The sequence below is a fragment of the Balaenoptera musculus genome, chromosome 17, assembly GCF_009873245.2.
Source record: "Balaenoptera musculus isolate JJ_BM4_2016_0621 chromosome 17, mBalMus1.pri.v3, whole genome shotgun sequence".
Taxonomy (NCBI): domain Eukaryota; kingdom Metazoa; phylum Chordata; class Mammalia; order Artiodactyla; family Balaenopteridae; genus Balaenoptera; species Balaenoptera musculus.
Window position 1 is genome coordinate 68,217,134 of NC_045801.1, and position 25,659 is coordinate 68,242,792.

The window sequence follows — 25,659 nt, forward strand, 5'->3', positions numbered from 1 at the left end:
ATATTGAAATGCACGTGTAAAGTAGGCATCTGGAGTTCAAAGGAAAAGCAAGATTGGAAAGTTTGGGAGTCAACAGCATTTAAATGATACTTAAGAGTCATAGGACTGGGTGACAGACAAAGATAAAGAATAAATGAGGCTTCTGCAGAGCACTAACCGCCTGAGAGGAGAAACCTTGATGAGTGAGGAACCAGGTGCCCTTCAGAGTAGGCAGGTAGGGAAGTGAGTGGGCAGGTAGGGAACGGAGCAGCACTCCTGAAGGTCCCCCCCTTGGATGAAAAGAACAGGTGCTTCCCAGGAATCAGGGCCATAGGGGTTGAGACTGGAGATGTGAGACCAATAGGCTGCAAGGAGTTGGCAAGATGAGTAAGTTTGACCACCCAACACATAGGGGCAGTCAGTGGGAAAACCCCTCAACTCCCCACAGCTTGGTCTGAGGTCTGAAAACACAGGGAAGAGTTTGGGACCTAAAAAATTAGAAGGGCAACTTAGGAGAAGGGGGCTTGGTGGTCAATCCCAGATCCTTTTCTGAGATCTGAGTTGGCATGAAAGAGAACAGAACCTATAGGAAACGGGAGCTGAAATGAAGGGCTGAGGGACAAAGGAAAACCTGGCCAAGCCCACGGTGAGGCCATTGCTGCTGAAAAGCTGGTGTTAGAGCTTGGGCTGGTTCCCAGGGGCATGGGGCAGAGGTCCCGCTGCAGATATGGTGATGCCTGGGCAGGATCCGATCATTCTGGATGGTCTGCAAGGCCTCCTATCAGAGGCCCTAGGGCTCACAATATGGGAGACAGGCAGAGAGCTGGCACCTGGGTACTTAGGATAAATGCATTAAAATAATTGCAAGATAATAGATATCTTCCGATGATGACACTAAACAAAGGATAACTGGTATCCCTGAAGTAGAGATATAACAAGTGGTATAAAAAAAATGAAAGATAAAATAGGAAAAAAAACTTTCCTTTAAATGAAGGAAGAACTAAATCTCCATAATTAAAAGCACATTCCAAGTAGACCATGTTGTAGGAAATTTGAGACAGAATGAACACTACCAAGATCAACCCTGGTAAATTACTGAATATTAAAAAAAAAAAAAAATTGAGAGAATCCTTAGGCATCTGAAAAGAGGAAACAAAAAATATTTACTTAAAAGGCTGATAAATAAGGCTAGCCTCATGTTTCTTTATAGCAACATTAAAATACAGGGAAAGAAGGGAAAGCATATGTGAGTTTCTGAAGGAAAAAAGTGTGATCCAAAAATTGCAGGCCCAACAAAATGTTGTTCAGGTGTAAAGGTGTCAGGAATGGAGATGCAGACATGGGGAGTGGACTTGAGGACATGGGGAGGGGGCGGGGTGGGCTGGGACGACGTTGGGGGGTGGCATAGACATGTATACACTGCCAAGTGTAGAATGGATGGCTGGTGGGAGGCAGCCACATGGCACAGGGAGATCAGCTCGGTGCTCTGTGCCCACCTAGAAGGGTGGGGTGGGGAGGGTGGGGGGAAGGCGTGGGAGGGAGGAGATATGGGGATGTGTGTGTATGTGTGGCTGATTCACTTTGTTGTATAGCAGGGGCTGACACGCCGTTGTAGAGCAATTGTGCTCCAATAAAGATGTTAAAAAAAAAAAGTGTAAAGGTGTCAGACAGGCATTCACGGATTCACAAGAACTCAGGAAATACAGCACCCAGTAATCCCCTAGAAGAAAAAATTTGATGACAAAATCTAGCCATACAAGAATGAATGAGAAGTTGTGGTAAAAAAAAAAAGAAAAGAAGACCTATAATGAGCACTGAACCCACACATTTAAATGGAAGCTAAACAATTTTATATATACATATACTTATACATACACATGCATACATATGTAACAAATTGGAGAAGTGCTATAACAGAACTAAATAATATGATGTATGTTGTTAATGGTGGTTATCTCTGAAAGTAAAGGCAGTCAGAGGAGACAGGGAGAAGCAATTTTATTTAATTTTTTCTCCCATACTCTGTTTTTAATTGAGGTATAATTTACATGTAATAAAATGCATAAATTTTAAGTATACAGTTTGACAAATTTTGACAAATGTGTAAACCTACATAGTCACTACTCAAATCAAAAAAGTATTTAACATCTCCTCCACCCCCAGAAAGTTCCCTCATGCCTCTTTCAGTCAACTCTCCAGACCCCAGAGGCAACCATCGTTCTGATTTCCATTGTCTGTTCTAGAACATTATGTAAATGGAGTCATATGTGTTAGGTTTCTTTCACTCACATGTTTTTAAGATTCATCCATGGTGTTGCATATATGAGTAGTTTATGTTTTATTGTTGAGTATTATTCCATGGCTATACCATGGTGTGCTTATACATTCTCCTGTTGATGGATATTTGAGTTGTCTCCAGTTTTTGCCTATCACAAACAAAGCCACCATACACATTCTTGTACAGTATATTGTCATTCCTCTTGGGTAAAAACCTAGTAATGGATTAGCTGGGATATAACGTAGTTGAATATATAACCCTATAATAAATTGCCTAATAGCTTTCAAAGTGATATATCATTTTACCACCAAGTGCCAGATGTTCTACATCCTCTCCAATATTGTTAGACTTCTAATTTTAACCATCTAAGTGTGTGTAAGGTGGTGTCTCTTTGTGGTTTTTTTTTGTTTGTTTTTTTTTTTTTATAAAGTAGGCTATTTAATTTTATTTATTTATTTTTGGCTGTGCTGGGTCTTCGGTTCGTGCGAGGGCTTTCTCTAGTTGCGGCAAGTGGGGGCCACTCTTCGTCGCGGTGCGGGGACCGCTCTTCATCGCGGTGCGCGGGCCTTTCACTATCGCGGCCCCTCCCGTTGCGGGGCACAGGCTCCAGACGCGCAGGCTCAGTAATTGTGGCTCACGGGCCCAGCCGCTCCGCGGCATGTGGGATCTTCCCAGACCAGGGCTCGAACCCGTGTCCCCTGCATTAGCAGGCAGATTCTCAACCACTGCGCCACCAGGGAAGCCCTCTTTGTGGTTTTAATGTATGCTTATCCAATTACTGATGATGTAAGCTTTTTTTTTAATGTGTTATTAGCGTTTCATATATGTTTCTTTGGGAGGGTCTGTTTTTCTTTTTTTTTTTTCACACACACACACTGTATTTTATTTTTACAAGAGATAAATAGACTGACACCAAGCATTGTACATGGATGACCACAACAAAAGCAACAATGATTGCAATTACCAAACATGAAACACATTCATACTATGTCATAATATTGGCATTCAGTCCAGTAATCCTCCACTGTAACAGCTCCTTTACTTTGCAGTGAAAATTGATTTGTATATTCTTTGCCTCTGAGTCCTTGTTGGATTTTTTTTTTTTTTAATTCAGACAGAAAGTCACAAAAATTATACTCATCCTCATCAGTTCACTCAGTCCCATGTAATTAAATTTTTTTTTTCATCTTGATCTTTTGTTAGCACTTTTATGAGTTCATCAGTTTTTCATTAGAGTTCTGAAAATGTTTAAAAGTGTTTTTGCAGATATTTTCACCAAGCTTGCAGTTTGCCTTTGAACTTTCTGAAGAGTGTCTTCTGAAGAGCAAATGTTTTTCACTTTCATAAAGTCCAATTTATCAATTTTTTCTCTCTTAGGGGTAGTGCTTTTTAATGTCCTTTAAACGAATTTTGCTTACTGGTCAAGAAGATATTCTCCAATGTTTTCTTCTAGAAACCCTATCATTTAACCTTGTATGTTCAAATGTGTACACATCCTGAATAATTTTTTGTGCGTAGTATAAATTAGGGTTTAAAGTTTACAGAGTTTTTTTTAATATATAGATATCTAATTGTCCCAACATTGTTTATTAACAATATTTCCCCTCCCCATTAAATCACACTGTCATTATTGTTGAAAATAAATAGACTGTATTTGTGTGGATTTAAAAAAAAATAAATAAATAAATGAGGCCATTCCAATATTTAGAGACCATTTAGATGAGAAGGCACTAGTAGGAGTCAATGATGTAGGAGAAGACAAGAGAAAAAGGAGGTTTAAGGAAGAGGGAATGGCCACTTGACTTGAATGCTGTTGAGTGGCTGACATGAGGGCAGATAAGAGGTTAACAGAAATGCACTGAATTTGGCAATAGTGAGATTAGGTCTGGTCAACTGTGTTTTTTGCATATTTCAGAATAGAGTATTTAACAGGTATTTGAATTGTTTTTTCTTGCAACCAAAGCCCCACATACCTGTTAGAAACTTATTTCCATGTTATGGATTGAGAAATTTCAGGCTTTTCATGAAATACTTTCCCATACCTGAAATTTCAGTATATAAACTAAAGGACAAGAGAAGGGAAAATTAAAAGGCTAAAACACCTTAAAAACAAAGTTAGAGGGGACAGGTTTAATTTGTGAAGAAGTTGAACCAGAGAGGCTGTGGTTCAAAAATCACAGCTCTGTGTCTATTAAGTAAATCTATTAAATAAATCATATTTATAAATAAAAACATTGCCACAAAGAAAACTCCAAGCCCAGATGGCTCCATTGACGTATTCTATCATACACTTAAAAAAGAAACTATATCAAAACTACGAAAACTACTTCAGAAAAATAGATAAGCAGGGAATACTTCTCAACTCCTGTTATCAGGCTAGCATCATCCTATCCCCAACACTATTACAAGAAAACTACAATGAGTAAAATAAATAAAAACAATATCCCTCATGAACATAGATTCACAAGTCCCTACCAAAATATTATCAAATAAAATCCAGCAATATAGGGCTTCCCTGGTGGCGCAGTGGTTAAGAATCCACCTGCCAATGCAGGGGACACAGTTTCAAGCCCTGGTCTGGGAAGATCCCACATGCCACGGAGCAACTAAGCCCGTGCGCCACAACTACTGAGCCTGAGCTCTAGAGCCCACGAGCCACAACCACTGAGCCCACGAGCCATGACTACTGAGCCTGCGTGCCACAACTACTGAAGCCCGCACACCGGGAGCCCGTGCTCTGCAACAAGAGAAGCCACAGCAATGAGAAGCCCACACACCACAGTGAAGAGTAGCCCCCACTCGCCGCAACTAGAGAAAGCCCGTGCGCAGCAACAAAGACCCAACACAGCCAAAAATAAATTAATTAAGTTTTTTAAAAAGTCCAGCAATATATAAAAAGATTATCCATGATGACCAAGTGAGATTTATCCCAGAAATCAAAGATTGGTTTGACATTCAAAAACTCAACGTGATGGGGGCTTCGCTTCCCTGGTGGCACAGTGGATAAGACTTTGCGCTCCCAATGCAGTGAGCCTGGGTTCGATCCCTGGTCAGGGAACTAGATCCACATGCATGCCGCAACTAAGAGTTTGCATGCCACAACTAAGGAGCCCACCTGCCATAACTAAGGAGTCCACATGCTGCAACTAAGGAGCCCACCTGCCTCAACTAAGACCTGGTGCAACCAAATAAATAAATAAATATTTTAAAAAATCAATGTGATGCACCAAAAAAATTAAAGGAGAAATATTCTATGATCATCTCAATAGATGCACAAAATGCATTTTTAAAAGTTCAACAGGGGCTTCCCTGGTGGCGCAGTGGTTGAGAGTCTGCCTGCCAATGCAGGGGACACGGGTTCGAGCCCTGGTCTGGGAGGATCCCACATGCCGCGGAGCAACTGGGCCCGTGAGCCACAATTGCTGAGCCTGCGCGTCTGGAGCCTGTGCTCCACAACAAGAGAGGCCACGATAGTGAGAGGCCCGCGCACCGCGATGAAGAGTGGCCCCCACTTGCCACAACTGGAGAAAGCCCTCGCACAGAAACGAAGACCCAACACAGCCATAAATAAATAAATAAATAAAATTTAAAAAAAAATAAAAAATAAAAAATAAAAGTTCAACAAATTATAAATAGAAGGGAACTTAACCTGATAATTGGCATTCATGTAAAATCAACAAAAATATCATACTTGATGATTAAAGACTGGATTCTTTCCCCCTCAAGACAGGGAGTAAAGCAAGGATGTTTACTCTGCTTTATAGAAGGCTTAGCCAGTGCAATAAGTCAAGAAAATGAAACAACACTCAGTTTGGAATGGAAGAAGTAAAACTATCTTTATCTGCAGACTACATGATTGGGTATATATTTAAAATCACAAATCTATAAAAAGCTATTAGAACTTATAAATTTAGTAATGTCATAGGATACAAGGTCAATATGCAAAAAATCAATTCTCACATACTAGCAATGAACAACTGGAAAATGATATTTTTTAAAAATACCATTTACAATTTATGTCAAGAAAGATTAAATACTCAGGAATAAATTTAAGAAAATACATGCAAGAGCTATAGAATAAAAACTATAAAATGTTGGGAGAAATTAAAGAAGACCTAAATAAATGAAGAGAAATAACATTTTCATGGATTGGAAGACTCTATATTATTAAGTTGCTAATTCTTTCCAAATTAATATATGCATTCAACATAATCCCAGTCAAAATCCCAGCAGATTTTTTTTTAATTGACAAGCTGATTCTAAAATTTACACGATAATGCAAAGGACCTAAAATACCAAAACAATATTGGTAAAAAGAATTAATGTTGGAGAACTTATGCTACCTGATTTTATGACTTTAACATTGTAATAATCAAGACAGTGCGGTACTGGCATAGGATGGATACAGAGATCAAGGAAACAAATTAAAGACTTTATATAAATAAATCTATACCTATGTTCAACTGATTTTTTTTTTACAGAGGTTCTAAGATAATTCAATGAGGGAAGGATAATCTTTTCAACAAATGCTGGTGGAACAACTGGACATCCAAATAGTGAGCCTTCACCCTTCATACCATATACAAAAACTTACTCAAAATATATCATATCCAAATTTAACCGCTAAAAAATAAAAGTTCTAGAAAAAAAACATACATTTGAGTTCTTTAAAAGAACACAAAAAACATGACCTATAAAAAATTGATAAACTGGACTTCATCAAAATTTAAAACTTGCTTTTTGAAAGACATTATTAATGAAACAGTGAACCACAGAGAGAAAATATTAGCTATCATGTACCTGACAAACAATTTTTATCCAAAATATATTTTTAAAAACTCTTACAACTCTATAGTAAGAAGACAAGCAATACATTAAAAATGGGCTAAAGATTTCAACAAAAACTTACAAAAGTGCATATACTAATGGTCAATAAACAAAAAAAAGATGCTCAGTATCATTATTCATCAGGGAAATACAAATTAAAACAAAGATGTGATACCACTACAGACACACTAGAATGGCTAAAAATAAAGAGACTGGCAGTATCAATTTTGGATGAGGATGTGGAGCAACTGGAACCCTCATTCGCTGCTGAGGAAAATGTAAAATGGTACAACCTTTTTGGAAAACAGTTTAACAGTTTCTTATAAAGTTAAAAATGCACTTACCATATGACTCAGCAATCCCATTCTTAGGTATTCACCCAAGTGAAATGAAAACCTATGTTCACACAAATACCTGTATGCAAATATTTATAGTACCTTTATTTGTAATTTTGGAAACAACCAAATCTTCCTCAAATGGGAATGGAGAAACAAACTGTGTTCCATACAATGGGATATCACTCAGCAATAAAAAGAATAAACTACTGATGCACATGACAACATGGATAAAAAACCAATTATACTGAGTGAAATAAGCCAGACAAAAAAAAGAGTACATGCAGTATGACCCCATTTATATGAAACTCTTGAAAAGTGAAAACAAATGTATATAGTAGCAGCAGATCAATGGCTGCCTGATGGGAATGGTAAGAGGCTGACTGGAAAGGGCCATAAGTGAATCTTTTGGGATGCTGAAAATGTTCTTTTTTTTTTTTTAATTTATTTATTTGTTTTTATTTTTGGCTGTGTTGGGTCTTCGTTGCTGTGCGTGGGCTTTCTCTAGTTGCGGCAAGTGGGGGCTACTCTTCGTTGCAGTGCGCGGACTTCTCATTGTCGTGGCTTCTCTTGTTGCGGAGCATGGGCTCTAGGCACACGGGCTTCAGTAGTTGTGGCACGGGGGCTCAGTAGTTGTGGCTCGCGGGCTCTAGAGGGCAGGCTCAGTAGTTGTGGTGCATGGGCTTAGTTGCTCCGCGGCATGTGGGATCTTCCCAGGCCAGGGCTCGAATCCGTGTCCCCTGCATTGGCAGGTGGATTCTTAACCACTGCGCCACCAGGGAAGCCCAAAAATGTTCTTTCTTGATTATGGTGGTCATTGTATGGATGTACATGGTTTGGTCATTTAAATAAATGTATTTTGTTATATGTAAATTATAATTCAATAGTTAATTTTAATATTAGAAAAAGTCTCCAGAACCAAAGGACATGAGTTTCTAGATTGAAACAGTCTCCCAAATGCCAGCACAGTGGATGAAAACTAACCCACACCCAGCTCTATCCTTAAAAGTTTTTAGAACACCGGGAGTAAAGAGTTCCTAAAGGCTTCTACAGAGGAAAAGAGGATCATAATACAAAGAATCAGAAATCAAAATGGAATCAGAATTATCAGACTTTTCAATCTGGAAGACAGTAGAATAATGTCTTCAAATTTTTGAGTTAAAAGTATTCTCAATCTAGAATTATATACTCAGTCAATTTTCAGGCAATTATGGAGGTATGAAACATTTTAAAAATGCAAGGTTTCAAAAAAATTTATGTCCCACATACGTTTTTTAGGCAGTTCTTGGAAAATGTGTTCCACCTAAACAGGAGAGGAAAATAGGAAAAGGGAAGACATGGGATCTAGGAAACAGAAGAAAGGTTAAGGAAATTCCCAGAAAGAATCTGAAGGGAATTTGAAGTGAAGGAATGTCCTAGGAAAACATCTACTAGCCCAGGTTGCCTCAGGCTGAATTGGTGATAAATACATAGAAAACTAAGCAAATAAATAACCAACCAATTTTTAACTCTAGGGAAAATAAGAAGCAACCATTGTGCATTATGTGCTTTATCTCTGAATAATACTTAAGTGATCTTAGTAATATGGTCAATGGATATTAATCTTATTAATTTAAGTATGACTCTGTTGACAGGATGGAGGAAGGGAAGAGTCGTAGGGGTTGGAGTAATACTTATGAAAACTAAATCATCATCTTCCATAGTAGGAATTCAGTAAATACTTAAGATTTAAAAATCAATAAATAGCAGTTGTTATTTAGCAACGTGGAGGTAAGTGTGCATAGAAATAGCTGAAGTGGGACTTCCCTGGTGGTCCAGTGTAAAGAATCCGCCTTCCAATGCAGGGAACGTGGGTTTGATCCCTGGTTGGGGACTAAGATCCCACATTCCGTGGGGCAACTAAGCCTGCCCGCCACAACTACTGAGCTCGTGCGCCTCAACTAGAGACCCTGCATGCCGCAAACTACAGAGCCCATGGGCTCTGGAACCCGCACGCCACAACTACAGAGCCCACGCGCCCTGGAGCCTGCACGCCACAACTAGAGAACAGAAAAAGCGCACACCATGACTAGAGAGAAGCCCACGTGCCGCAACGAAAGATCCCACATGCCTCAGCGAAGATCCCGCCTGCTGTAGCTAAGACCTGATGCAGCCAAAAATAAATAAATAAATCTTTAAAAAATAAATAAATAAAATGTATGTTTAAAAAAAAAAAAAGAAAGAAAGAAATAGCTGAAGAAGTTGAATGTGGTTTTGTTTTAAGCCCAAAGGTACTCTTTACATTTTGTTATAAACCCTATGGTCTTATTTGATTCTTTAACTGTGTTGATTGTATTGCTTTGATTAAAAAAAAAAAGAACATAATTTAAAAAACAGTGAATGGCTGGTAAGGAACAAATGGTTAATATCATTGTTATTGTATATCACCATATCCCCCATTAGACTGAGAGCCTTTAAGAGCAAGGAAAGATATGCAGGGAGTGAGGATGAAATCTGAAGTTCTTTTACTTCCAGCAAGAAGACACAAGCAATTAAAAATGCCTAGACACAGCTTCTTGGAAGCCTGAATATAGACTTGCCTACGGGTCGTTTGAAATGTGCTTTTGTGGTCCATTTTAAATCATCCTCTGAAGGCTTAGTCAAAGGACATGAATGTTAGCATCAGAATATTAATTTATTTCTCTGTATATATTCCTGGGATCAGCATCTCCATTTTTTGGATTTAATTTTTCCATTCTTTATACTCATTGATTGAAGTTGCCCAAAAGCTGCTGACATCAAACCCTGTGCCATGGGAGAGAAAGCTCAATGTGCCATACATAAAGTCGCTGACATCCATCCTAACTAAGAGTCTTCAACAACAGACAGCTTTGTGCCATGGGGAAAAAGAAGTGGACGTCATTAGAGAATTCTAACAAAACCACTATAATTACCAAAGGTTTTTAGCACTTAGACCAGCTGCCTTTAAATGGACATTGTAGGTTCCTCATATGCATCTACAGAAAATACATGAAAAAAGAGAAAAATGAAAAAAACAATGATCCCTTAGGATGGTTGCATGAGGACCTGGAAGAAGCTGGGCCAAGTGGCTTCTGTCCTTTCGGCTGTTTGGGATTTCATTCCCTTTCCTCTCACTTCTACAGACTCACAGCTGCCAAGGACTCCTTCCCCCAAGATCCTCTAACCCTGCCATCATCTCTCCTATTCCCTAGTCCAAAGTCCAGGGCAGAGACTTGGGGTGGGGGAGGAGAAGGTGAGAGTGGCAAAGGAGTAGAGGAAAAAACAGAAGATAAATCCTGTCTTTCCTCTCTCTTTCTCTATGTCTTCAGCACCCCTAATCAGCAAACTTTTCAAAACAGTTCCATATAATTTCTTGTTTAAAATTCTTGTCCTGCTTCTAAACCATTCAACCATGCATGCATTCATTATTTCTTCTTCTTCATTCATTCAAAACACCTACCATGTGGCAGCACTTGCTAGACAATGGGGGAGACAATAGTGAGCAAAAAACAGATACAGTCCCTGGACTCAAAGAGCTCTCAGCATTGAGAGGAAGAGAAACGTTAAGCACGTAATTACCCAAAAACAAAAGTAAAATTGCATCCATGGCAAGTGCAACAAAGGAGAAGTATGTTGCTCTGAGAGCCTATAACTGGGGGATTTGCCTTAGGGAGCCCAGTGAAGGCTTCCCTTAGGAAGGTATTGCTGAGCTGACCTCTGAGAGAACAGAAGGGCTTACCAGGTAAAGAGAATAACATGTGCAAAGGCCCTGGGGCAGGTAAGAGTATGACAAAGATGAGGAAAGGGAAGCAGAGACAGTAAAGATGGAGCATAGGGCAAATAGAGGCTGGTGGGCAGATGAGCTGCATAGGCCATGATAGAGAGTTTTGTCTTTATCCAAGAACAGTAGGGAGCCACTGAAGGTATTTAAGCCAGGGGTGATGTAATTATAGATTAGCATTTTAAAAAGATCAGTGTGGATACAGTGTGGAGAATAGACTGAAAGAGGCCAGGTTGGTTAGGAAGTATGAGACGGTGGAAACCTGAACAGGTAAAAATGAAGTGAGTGGACAGACTGGAAATCTGTTTAGGAAGTAAAGTGGACAAGACTTGATGGTGAGTTGGATATAGGGAGTGTGGAAGAGGGAGAGGTCAAGAATGGTTCCATAGCTTTGCCTTGAACAATGAAAATAGGGAACTCAAGAGTCAGGTTTAGGGGAGAGAGAGATCATGAGTTTTGGTCATATAGAATCTGAGGTGTCTTTGAACTGTTCTAGAGAAAGCATCAGTAAGACAATTGGTTACATGACGCCAGAGCTCAGTGGAGAGAAGAATGTGGGAGTCTTCAGCATGTTGGTTAACTGGCCACTGAAACTGTCATCATGGATGAGATTGCCTAGATTGCCTTCTGATTAACATTTCTTTCCATTTTTTTCTGTAACTCCTTTAAATAAGCATGCAGCAATGTATTAAAATATTAAATTCTTTAATAACTATTTATAATAAAACTTGGAGTTCTGCAAGTAGCTTGATGAGCCATGAACTTTTCTAGGGCCAACATTATATATCTTGCTGACACTATTAAGTTAAATATCATGGTTGCAAAAATGTATAAAAACTTGAAAGAAAAAAAATTTTAATCTTTACCTACAGTTTTTATTTCTGCAAAGTTTGCTAAATCAATAAAATGATCTGAAAAGTTCATCTCACAGTCAGATATATCAGTGATTTACTTCATTGGTTTTCTGATGACCATTTATCATGAGGTAAAGCATCTTAGAATGAATGGTGGAAATCAAAAATTTGACATGCTTGCCTCTTAAATAAACTAAATATTTGATTTATAAGACACAAACGAACAAACCACTACGGCCTGTCATGTTTTTCCAGTTTCTAATTTATTCAACCTCTGCTCAATATTGATCCTGACAAGCAGAGTAACCCAAAGATAAATTTATCCACTCCACAGTTTAGTCAGGAACAAGCCAAAAATTATAGATTTTCCCAGGCAGATGATGACAGGCAGTCAGGGGGATGACAAATGGCTGTCTTTAGATTTAGTTAGGACAGTTGGGCTAGACGTTTCCGATAAAGATTGGAGCACTCTGGTCCAATACAGGTTCATCAGCGGCCATCATTAATTGTAGAGAGAGCACTGCCAGTGCAGCAGGCTCCTATACAGGAGCTGAGGCACCAGCCCTGCATGGGAAATGGAATTGGCTCCTTAGTATTTTTCAGCACTCCTCTAAGTGATAGCGTGACATGATCATTTATCATACAGAGACTGTCCAGAAAAGTGTCTGCTCCCTTTAGTAACTTATTGAAGGGCAGGAAAGTGAAAGCATTTTATTAAAGACAGGAAGGCAATGAACAACCAGAGCGTATCCAAAGGGTAATCATATTGCAGCACAGGATTAGTTTAGTCTTAAATAAACATACACTGGAAGGAGTATGTTGAGGGTCATTTATCAAGTGAGGAACAATTAACAAAAATCTACAGGATTCTTTTTATCTATATAAATTTAAAGTTCTCTTATGGCTATTATTAATTTTCGGATGATGGGCATCATATTCAACGATATACAAAGATGCAATGCACAATTCCATCCTTAGAGCTTTTTAAACTAAGAGAAATACAGTGAAACTCTCACATAAAATAATTATGGCTGTATCAAAAGCTGTGGAACAAATGCTATGAAGAGGGCATAATCCGGGGCCCAGGACTAAAGGATGAAGTTACAACTTCTGAAGAGAGCTTTCTTTTACGAAGTCAATTACTTGTCAGTGGATCAGAAGCTTATTCTCCCTTACAACAATTTTTGCTCTCTGTTGACCAAAATTAAGAGAAAGGGAATTAGTTGAGGGGTGGCAGAGCAGGCAAAGAGGAAGAGAATTAACACATTTATTCTTTACCTGCTTTGTTCCACGCACTTTATATCCCACAACAACTAATCCTAATTATCCTTACTTTATAAATGAGGATACAGACTTGCCTAAGGTCAAATAGTAAGAAGCAATGTCAGAAAGTTTAGGGTTGCCTGTATATTTTTAAAACAAGTCCTTATATTTTTCATATAAATTATTTATTTGAATACATTACAGTCTAGCACAGAACTTAGCCCATGACTCAATAAATATCTGATGAATAATGAAGTAGGCAGAACTTGAGACACCATTTTATATACAAAGACATTGGTCTCAGCAAGATTAAAGTGCTCTGCAGTGGGTTCTGGACATCTGACTGTTCTTCTAATTATTCCCCAAAAGACAGCATTTCTTCATGTAGATGCAGGCACATATCTGGATGTTCCATATTTGTTACCTCCTGGATATGAAAGTTTGGGAAGGATTTTTAATATATAGAAGGGAACTGCTGTCAAAGCTTCATAGGAAGAAAAAAAATATCTTCTAAAACCTAAAGAGTAAATGCAGTCTTATCATAAGAAAAATTTCCAAAAATGGAAAAATGAAATATCTAAGCAACAGTAAACATGGATCAAGCAAAGAATAAGATGGAAGGTACAAATAGTTAAATTAAATGGATATACAAAGCTGAATGGTATCAAGCTTTGAAGGTGAGGAAATGCTATGGGAAATAAAAATACCAGGCAATGCATTATCAATTACTTTCAGCTTTGCAATTAAGAATATGTATGAATTAATTCATAATTTGTATTTCCCAATTTTCCCTTACACCCTGTGATAAGTTTGGTCTTGGCATGAGGAAAACAGATAAAAGAATCATAGGTGTTTGCCTGCTGCTATCCTCTGGAACTTTTATTAACTTTGAAATCCTCATACCCATATTCTAAAGAAATGCAACCCTCCTGGATGTGTACAACATCACATATACGGCAGTGCTCTGAAAACCAGAAAGCTCTCCACAGAATTAGTTATTATCAGTATTTATTATTAATATTAGCAAAACATTTGCTTTAAAGTAATGTTTTTGCCCTACTGAAGGTATTTTTCCTTTTTTTTTTTTCTGCCTGTGGCCATTGAATTTTTACAAATCAATCATGGGCTATAGAGTAGAAAAAGTTTTTCCATTACTTGTTTTGAGTAATTCTTTACAGATTAAGTTTGGGGCATATATTGATATAAGAAATAAGGTATAAAGTATATTTCACTTCCATTAAATAGTAGCTAAGGGACTTCCCTGCTGGCGCAGTGGTTAAGAATCGCCTGCCAATGCAGGGGACACGGGTTCGAGCCCTGGTCCAGGAGGATCCCACATGCCGTGGAGCAACAAAGGCCGTGTGCCACAACTACTGAGCCTGTGATCTAGAGCCTGCGAGCCACAACTACTGAGCCCGCATGCCACAACTACAAGTCCACACGCCTAGACCGTGTGCTCTGCAATAAGAGAAGCCACTGCAATGAGAAGCCCGCACACCGCAACGAAGAGTAGCCCCTGCTCGCCGCGACTAGAGAAAGCCCGCGCGCAGCAACAAAGACCCAACACAGCCAAAAATAAATTAATTAATTAATTATTTTTTTAAAATAGTAAAGTAAAATATACACATAAACAATGAGGAAGGGGAGAAAGCAAGAAAAGGAATGACAGAAAAGGCATTGGAGACAGTGATACTGGATTGAAAAAAAAAAATCAAATAGGGAGAGAGAGGAGGTGAAGAGGGCAAACTGAGACAGCTGGTTCTTAAAGGCGATCAATCTGTTTTTCTCACATTTATTTGGATTTTCAACCATGGAATAATTTAATTATTCCTTTAAATATCAATAAGCTGATTTTCTTATAAGCTATTAGAACATGCAAATGTTTATGATGTACATAAAACAAAACTGTACCTACAGTATGATGACAATTAAAAAGGAAATCCCTATGCTCAAAAAGAAAACTAGAAGGATACATAACATATTAAAAGTGACCTTTGGGTGATAAGCACACAAGCTTTTTTTTTCTCCTATTTTCCCCTTTGATATTTTTTTTAACAGATTTTTAAAAAGAAAAAGCAACAATATATACTGCTTGCAATGTCAATGGACTGCTTACTTACTACTCCATAATGGCCTTAATCTGTAAACTTCCATAAGCTCCACTAAGAACAGGGCATCTTCTGTAGCATGGATAGCCAGAGGCAAAGTGGTTTCTGAGCTGCAGGTTGGGTCCATTTAAGGGAGTGTGACAGAGTAGAGCTCTGTGGCCCCCAACTCAGGACCTTACTTTTTGCCTCATCTTTAGTCCTCTCTATTATTAGTGTAGACTATTTTATCAAAAAAACATTTATTGTAACCTTCTAGGTACCTGGCACTGAGCTAGAACTCCATGGAAAACAGTAATTACCTTTAAAAACAGTTAACTGACATGAAAGAAATATTGATAATATGAAATACCTGTGTCTTGCTTTTTTCTTCTCTAATTATAGGATTTGGAGTGTTTACTGAACAAGTTGATGAAGCTGTGGAAAATGGATCTAAACAGAAATCCTGTTTGTCTCAAACCGAAATATAGAGATAGACTGATATTGGTGTCCAAATCACTAGGTATATGTTTATATTATATTAATATGATTTTCTTAGAGAAAGAGAGGTGGTTAATTCTTTAGTTAATTTATCAGCAAGCCTTCAGAAATATGAATATGACATCTGGATCTACAAAAATGGTCAACTTTAAATTTGATATTTTAATAAAAGCAAAAGTTAAAATTGAGAAATAAAACATGAAAAAGATCTGCTGTTCAGAAATAATTAATTAAGACATCAGACACTCTTTCTTTAAAAAGAAAATGTGGCTGTTAACCAACAAAAATGGTTAGTCATAAATGTGTAGAACTTGCTGGCCTTTTGCCAAATTTTCACTGGCACAAATCCTCTGAAGATCCGGAGAGACTCTTGGTTCTGTAGATAAAATTGATCAAGGTTTTCATTGCTTGACACTTGCCAAATGGCACCTTAAGAACATACAGGAGTTCCTTTCATTTGAAAGGGGAGAAGGTGGGGAGTCCTTTTATGAGATCCGTACAAATAATAACATTCCTGAATCTGCACTATATAAGGGGAAATGGACCAATGCTCTTCAATAGGTACCAAGTTATACAGCATCAGAGAGATAAGCACTGCCCTATCACAGAGGAGATTTGTGAGAGTGTTTCTATGACATGCTGTACTTGAGTATAAAAACTAACGTATGGCAAAACCACTACAAAGCTCATAGCTATAGTAAACCTTGGTTAATCATAATGCTAGTACAGTGGTTCTCTTGGGGGAAAGAGGGGATGACAGAGGGTATATCAGAAACATCCAAGACGATCTTTCAAAACACGTATGTGAGAGTCACACCTTACCTACCCTTTACCCCACCAGCCAAGAGTAGGAAACAGAGGATACACAGGAAGAACAGTCATGTATATTTTTAAAGGTAAATTACTCGTATATTTGTACTTGGAATACTATCAGTCATTAAAAATCGTGTTTAAAGAAAGACATGGTAAAATGCTCACAATACAATATTAAAACGTAAGATGTGATACTGTATAGAGAATTCCATTTTTATATAATACATACATATACACACAATACACACCTAGAAAACAAAACAATGCTAAGAAATATACTAAAGTGTTATCCGTGGTTGTCAGTGATTATTTCCGGTTGTGGAATACAGGCAATGTTTTGTTTTCTCCATTTCTTTCAATTTTCCAAATCTTACAACACACAAAATTATTTGTGTAATTTAATATGCTCAATTTTCAAAACTTTTTAAAAAAACAAAATGTAAAGATAGCTGAAATCTCACTTCATAGAACAAAGAGGTCAGCTATGCGATTATTCCTATTATATCCTATATCTTAGGATATAATAAGCATTATTAATGTATGTACTTTTAAAATACCATGTTACATATATAAAACTTCCTATTGAAATTAACATAAAATATATTTTACTTTTTCCTATGAATAACCATAGAATTATTTAAATGAATAGACAATATTTAATTTTTGTTGAATATGACATTTTTGTTTTTTAAAATACTTTATGATCCAAGAAGGGCGACTATACATCAAATTGTTTATAATGATTACCTTTGTTAGTGATGGGAAGGAGAGATATGGATAGTAATTACAGAGCCTTTTTATGTTTTTTCCATCATGTTTCAGTTGTTTATCATATGCACATATTCTTTTTGAAATCAGAAAAAATAATTAAAAATAAATAAAAGCTCAACAAAAACAGAAGCTGTGTAAATAAGGTATTCTAAAAATAAATTTATTTCAGCCTATCGTGTAGCTGTTCATGTGTCCTAAACCAGAGGTATATATATTGTATGTGTATACATAATATTTATATATTGTATTTATAATATTCATGCTGTATTGATACATAACATTTATAGCATTTATATACTACATTTTTTAACATATATATTTTCTCTAGAATTCCTTGATGGAAAAGAAATTAAAAATATGGAAAGACAATTCCTAATGAATTGGAAAGCATCCAAAGATGCCAAGAAAATCAGCAAAAAAAGGAACAGTAAGAACGAGGATATAAGTAACTCATACATAAGTAAGTAGGCTGTCATTCATTAGTTAATCACTTCTACTAGCAAAGGGAATATTCTACTCAGCAAAAAAAACAATACCAGAAATAAGGGGGGTTTGTGGGTACATGCATGTGTGTATAAATGCTCCAGGGAACATAACTATAGAATGGAATGGAGAATATTTGTAACTTTTGAATTCTGAAATTGTGTTTTAAGATTTTGTGTTCACATTAATATTAGAATCCTTGTTACAAAATTAAAACTTAAGCTTTGCAATGTCAAAAAGTCTTAAAAACAATGTTGTTATGAACTAGCACTGAAAAAATAAGAAAAAGAAAGAGTGTGTTTATTTAAAAGTAGATAAATTTTTATATAAACTATTTCTATTTCAGGTAAAGCAAATGGAACAAATATGGCGAAATGTACCCAATGTTAATTCTAGTTTGTTTGATTTTTAGATCACAATTGTAGCTGTTACTATTTATCACTGATTCAATAAATAAAATATAAATATATAAACAAAAAAAAGGGGGGGTTTGTTTAGATTTTTTATGGGCTTTTTTTTTTACTTGTTTACAATTCCTAGGAAATTTTTCCTATAATGTTTATATATGAAAATGGTAGTTACCATATATGAAAAAAGCTATGTTTAGTTCATATTGAGTATAACTATGTCAGCTATATAAACAGAGAGCCATGAGGGTGGGGAAAAGTGTATAATTTTATATCTGGCAAAAGTGCATGACACTAGTTATGTAAATAATGAAACAACAATCAGCTATGTAACTTGTGAAACAATTCACAAGTATATTTGTTTAGCAACAGTGAAAAATCACATTTTTCATCAGGATAAAAAATAAAAATGTATCACAACCACATATGTTCCCTATACTCTGTGGCCTGTCCTCTTTCTTAAGTACACACCCCAACATTTGAATATTTTGATTATAATATGCCTAAGGTTGTGTTACAAGGACACGCCAACCTCCACTGCCTAACTAATGAAATTAAATGTAGCTAAGTATGATGTGTAATAATCATCTTTATTATACTGGGAAGTATCCTAGAATTCACTCTTCACAGATTCTATAGTCCACAACGCTGAAATGAGCCCCTTGCTCTGTTCCGTGACAGTGTTTCAATGCTAATGGTCTTCTAGTTCCACAGCTAACAGGGGATGGAGACACAGAAAGAGGTGAGACCAGGGGAATAGGGAAACGGAAACCAAAACAGTGTAGTGAGGCTTTATGCATAGATAGCATATCCTAGGAGCTCTATCACTCTAGGACAAGGAGGTTGAGGTGAAGAGAAGCAGAGATGGAAAGCTCTGATGATTTTACCATATTGTATTCCCTGAATATGAACTGTTAACATTATTTCAAAGAATGGGACTTTTTAAGCTGACAGTATTCACATGAGTGATGATACTGTGTTGGCAATATGAACTTCTCAAGATCTAAAACCTATAAAATGGACAGGAGGCATTTCTCCTCCTCTGCTTATACCTGATTGGCTGTGAAGGGCAAAACTAGACTCAGGGTAAGGACTTGCATATTTTCAGTACTACCCCAAAGATGCCAAAGTACCACCAAAGCAATGTTGAGAAAGAAGAACAAAGCCATAGGGATCACACTCCCTGATTTCAAACTACAGTTGACCCTTGAACAGTGAGGAGGTTAGGGGTGCCGACCCTCCCCAAAGTCAAAAATCCGCATGTAACTTTACAGTCGGCCCTCCATATCCTTCATTCCGCATCCAAGGATTCAACCAACCTCAGATCGTGTAATACTGTAGTATATACTATAGCAAAAAATCCACATAAAAGTGGACTTGAGGAGTTCAAACCTGTGTCATTCAAGGGTATACTACTGTATACTACAAAGCTACAGTAATCAAAACAGTATGGTACTGGCACAAAAATAGACAGATCAATGGAATAGAGAGACCAGAAATAAACCCACGCCTATATGGCCAATTAATCTACAACAAAGGAGGCAAGAATATGCAATGGGGAAAAGACAACCTCTTCATTAAATGGTGTGAGGAAAACGAGACAACTACATGCAAAAGATTCAAACTGGACCAGTTTCTCACACCTTGTACAAAAATAAACTCAAAATGGATTAAAGGCTTAAATGTAAGAGCTGAAACCATAAAACTCCTAGAAGAAAACCTAGGCAGTGAGTTCTTTGACATTGGTCTTAGCAATATTTTTTTGGATCTGTCTCCTCAGGCAAGGCAAACAAAAGCAAAAACAAACAAATGGGATTACATCAAACTCAAAAGCTTTTGCATAGCGAAGGAGACTACCAACATAGTGAAAAGACAGCCTACTGAATGGGAGAAGAAAATTGCAAATAATAGGACTGATAAGGGGTTAATAACCAAAATACACAAAGAACTCATACAGCTCAGTATCAGAAAAACAAATAACCCAATTAAAAAATGGGCAGAGGACCTGAATAGACATTTTTCCAAAGAAGACATACAGATGGTCAAGAGACACATGAAAAGATGCTCAACATCACTAATCATCAGGGAAATGCAAATCAAAACCACAATGAGATACCACCTTACACCTGTCAGAATTGCAATTATCAAAAAGACAACAAATAACAAGTGTTGGCAAGGATGTGGAGAAAAGGGAACCCTGGTGCACTGTCGGTGAGATTGTAAATTGGTGCAGCCATCATGGTAAACAGTATGGAAGTTCCTCAAAAAATTAAAAATAGAATTGTCATATGATCTAGCAATTTCACTTCTGGGTATCTACCCAAAGGAAACAAAAACATTAATTCAAAAAGATATACACACACTAATGTCCACTGCAGCATTATTTACAATAACCAAGATATGGAAGCAACCTAAGCATCCATCAATAGAGGAACGGATAAAGAAGATTCGTGAAATATACAATGGAATATTACTCAGCCATTAAAAATAAAAATAAAATCTTACGATTTGTGACGATATGGATGGATATAGAGGGTATTATGCTAAGTAAAATAAGTCAGAAAGAGAAAGACCAACACTGAATGATCTCACTTATATGTGGAATCTAAAAAACGAAACAAAGAAAACAAAACAAAAACAGACTCATAGAAACAGAGAAGCAGTGGTTGCCAGGGAAGCAGGGTGAAACAGGTGAAGGGGATTAAGAGGTAAACCTCCAGTTATAAAATGAATAAGCCACAGGGACGTAATATACAACACAAAGAATACGGTCAACAATATTATAATAACTTTGTATGAGGACATATGGTTACTAGGCTTATGGTGGTCATCATTTCACAATGATACAAATGTCAAATCACTATGTGGTACTCCTGAAGCTAGCAAGATATTGTACATCGACTATATTTCAATAAATAAATAAATAAAGTAATTTCAGGCACACCTTGTTTTATTGTGCTTTACTTTATTGCGCTTCACAGATAATGCATTTTATACAAATTGAAGGTTTGTGGCAACACTTTGTCAAGCAAGTTAATTGGCGCCATTTTCCCAACAGCACTTCCAATAGACATATCTCCAAAGAAGACCTACAAATGGCCAACAAGTATATTTTTTAAATGCTGAATGTCATTAATCAACAGGGAAAGGCAAATCAAAACCACAATGATGGGACTTCCCTGGTGGTCCAGTGGCTAAGATTCCTGTACTCCCAATGCAGAGGGTGTGGGTTCAATCACTGGTCAGGGAACTAGATCCCACGTGCCGCAACTAAGAGTTCACATGCTGCAACTAAAAAAAACATCCTGCATGCCGCAACTAAAAATCCTGCATGCCGCAACTAAGACGCAGCACAGCCAAATAAATAAATAAATATTTAAAAGAAAAAAAAAAAAACACAATGAGATACTTCCTTATACCTGTCAGGATGGCTATTATCAAATGACAAAAAAAAAAAATGTTGGTGAGGACATGGATAAAATTGGAACCCTTGCACACTGTCGGTGGGAATGCAAAATGGTGCAACCAATGTGAAAAACAGTATGGCAGTGCCTCAGTATTTTAAAATAGAATAACCGTATGATCCAGCAATCCCACTTCTGAGTATTTATCCAAAAGAACTGAAATCAGGATCTTGAAGACATGTTAACCCTCCTATGTTCACTGCAGTACTATTCACAATAGCCAAGATGCAGAAACCTAAATGTCCACTGACAGATGAATGGATAAAGAAAATAAGGTATATACAAACAATGGAATACTATTCAGCCTTAAAAAAAGGGAAATTCTGTAATATGAAACAATGTGGATGAACCTTGAGGACATTATGCTGAATGAAATAAGCCAGTCACAGAAAGACAAATATTGCATAATTCCACATATATGAGGTATCTAAAATAGTCTAATTCATAGAATCAAAGAGTGGGATGGTGGCTGCCCAGGGCTGGGGGCGGTGGGAGAAACGGGGAGTTACTAATCAACAGGCATAAAGTTTCAGTCAAGCAAGATGAATAAACTCTAGAGGTCTGCTGTACAAAGTTGTACCTAGAGTCAACAATAATGTATTTATTGTACACTTAAAAAATAAACAGGATAGATTTCATGTTAAGTGTTCCTACCACAATTTTTTTAGAAAGCCATACAGAATGTTATATAGTACAGAAGCATCATTTCATACCTTGTTGTAGTTGCTATCATGATAATCATTAATAATTTAAAATGGAAAGCACTCCAGTCTAGGAAGCCAAGAAAAGGGGGCAAGGGAAGAAAAGAGAGCTAATATTTATTGTGCCAAACATTTCAGATATTTATACACACTATTGCTTTAATCATTTTAACTTGTGGGAAAGATAATTATTATATCCATTTTGCAGCTGAGAAAGCTGACTTTTAGAAAGATGAAATAATTTGTCTAAGGTCACAAAGATAGCAGGGAGACAGTGATTAATCAGTTATCTGACTTCATCAAACAGATTTGGCTTCTAGTGACCACTCTACTGATGATTGGCTGAATCATGCTTGGACACAAGGACAATAATGTCTGCTCTACTTAGAAATTCACTTCAGTTTGGTGGGAATTTAGAAAAATCTGCAAATGTGTAAATATGTGATATGTAAACATATAATTTTTATAAACAAAAAGGAACTAGGGAGAAAAATGAGACTATATTATGAAAGAACTTTGAAATTTTAAAAGTATTCAAATAGCTTATATGATTTACTATATTGAAAAATAGACTGTAAGGTCAATTAAATTAAAATTAAATTGAAATTGAAAGCTGACTAGCGGTAATAGAAATTATGTGAGTTTTCCTCAGGAGTACTCAGTTATTCTCTCTTGGCCATCTATAGATGTCCTTCTTCTTCACCACCTACACACATTTGCCAACCCCATCCAAACAAATGGTACAGTTCTGAGCTTCCCAGGTTTACAACCTGTGATATCCCTGGATACATGTATGTAACACACAATAACTCTGTTCTTAGGTATGTGGCCAATAGCTTACACTATAGTCTTTATGTAAAGTGTCTGTTATTGCCACTCAGGAGAAATGGAAAGAATGAATTAAAGTCTAGAAGATATATTGTGTATTTTTTTAAATCTACAATATACCTTCAGGTCTTTAGAAGAGCTAAGATGAACCATTTAAAGATACCTCGGTACAACCAAATACATTATAAGTGAACAGGAATTCTTAGGAAGATAGTCATTTTTGTATTTCCTGACTACATATTTTTGGCAGCTTATAAATTTGGAGCTCTATATGGTAAAATTACCTCAGACTTCAAGGATGTTACAATAAAAAAATCTTGTCTTAAATATAGTCACACAACTATATAGCTCAAAATTAGAAGCAAAGTCAAAACACTTTAACAAAATTCAAAATATCTGAATGCCCGCCAGCATTTTTTTTTTTTGGTTGAACTCGTTTTGTTTTATTCAGCATTTACTTTTGTAGTGCTTTGATGGAAATATTCATTTAGTCACTTAATAAACATTTGTTGAGCATCTTCGATGTGCCCAAGACTATGCTAGGCCCTGGGAATTAGAGGCGAATAAGGCAGTCTCCACTTAAAAGGAAATCATTGCTGGAAAGGAAGGAGGATCTTTAAACAGGGAAATGATGTGGAATGTTAAGTGTGGAAATAAAGGTATGAACATATTACAAAAACTATAATTGACTAATCTACTCCCTAGAGGTTAAACACACTGAAAAAATAAACTCATAACAGCAAAATGCAAGGGCAGTTAATATTTATATTAATGTTGGTATACCCATTTTGTCTATGAGAGTTGACCATAAACTCTCCTGTGTAGGTTCTCATGTATGAAAGTCTGTGATATTTTTATCTTGGATATTAATTTTTTATTGGTTTTGTTTGTGGATCTATATAACCTGATCTAATTCCATTTCATAAAACATAATTTTAGATAGCCTAATGCTTTTCTATGCCATGTTTGCAATTTAGTTATTAGTTTCAAAGCAGAATGCTTTTAATTCTTTGTATGCTACAGGTAACTTTGAAACAATGCATCACATAGTTCCTGTTTATTACCCACAGGTGGGTAAGCCAAAATTAGTTTTTTTCTCTGATACACAAAGATACCTTGCAAATGGAAATGCATCTCCAGAAAGCTCCCAAGAAGATAACCCTAAAATTATTGAAGACATGGGGTAGGTTCTTTCAAATATTTTTGTGTGTGATTTATCTTTTGGGGGGAGGATGGGACACCCTCACTGCCAACAGCACAGAGGAATAGAGGCCCTCCGTCTGTCTCCTCGTTCTCTGTTCTCAATTCTTCTTGACCAAGCACACACACACACAAAAAAAGAGTTTATCGTTCATCGGCCCAAACAGTCATAAAGTTGCAGTGGAAGGGTTGATTCAGGAAGAGCTGGGAGTCACAGACTAGATACACCTACTGAGGTAGGGCAGGTGACTCAGGAAAGTCCCAGAAGCAGCATGTAAAGATGTCTGAATGAGCAGGGATCATATCAAAGGAGCCCGAGGCCCAGATGGTAATGGGTGGTCCATTAGTGAGTAGATAGCTACAGCAGGGCATCTGGTGGCAGAAAGGAGGAGAAGCCAGAGCACAACAGAGATAGGCTACTTTCACCACTTCTCCAAAACAAAGGTTCTTAATCTGGTGTCCCTGAAGGATACATTAGAAGTTTCATTAGATTCTCAAAGAGATTTATGATCCAAAAAATAGTTTAAGAATCACTATTCTAAACCTTGAGTATACACGATTTAGCTCATTATGAATCAGCTCTGAGTCTCCTAATGAGAAGAAAATTGCTTTTTTTCAGCTTTAAAAAAGATGTTATTGCTCTGTTGTAAAGATAAATCATACCAGAAAATAACTTCCTTTATTCATAAAACTAACAGCCACCTGCTGTATGCCAGACAATACTCAATATAATAAAAACTCAAATGAGATAGTCCTGATCTCAAAGATCTTGCAACAAGTTAGTGTGAGAGTCAAATGTGATACCACTACTATATATTGTGATAAATGCTATGGGCGTTATAAACCAGATCCTCATACATCCTACAAATTATCCATTCAACTTTTCTTCATTTATAATCAATACAATGATTGCTCTATTGATCTTTCCAATCATACCATAGTAGTCACTACAATATAATAAAGGGCAATAGCGTATTTCATTGAGAAAGTCATCAGAGCCAGTGGATGTACTTTAGAGTAGATTTCCTTTTTCCAGAACTGCCAGATGAAGGTCACGTGCGTTTGTCACGAGACCCTCTTTGCAGGGTCC

At 36.9% G+C, this 25,659-nt stretch overlaps 1 protein-coding gene across 2 annotated transcripts in view; it reads left to right on the plus strand.

Moving 5' to 3' along the window:
• Positions 1–25,659, plus strand: part of PPP1R42 (protein phosphatase 1 regulatory subunit 42) — a 52,010-nt gene that overhangs the window by 20,443 nt on the left and 5,908 nt on the right. Inside the window, exons 6-8 of one of the 2 annotated variants that reach the window (XM_036830660.1) lie at positions 15,807–15,924; positions 17,815–17,946; positions 24,393–24,552. In XM_036830660.1, coding sequence (XP_036686555.1) covers positions 15,807–15,924; positions 17,815–17,946; positions 24,393–24,552 — 410 coding nt within the window. The remainder of the gene's footprint in view (positions 1–15,806; positions 15,925–17,814; positions 17,947–24,392; positions 24,553–25,659) is intronic. The other variant, XM_036830662.1, reaches the window with a different exon arrangement.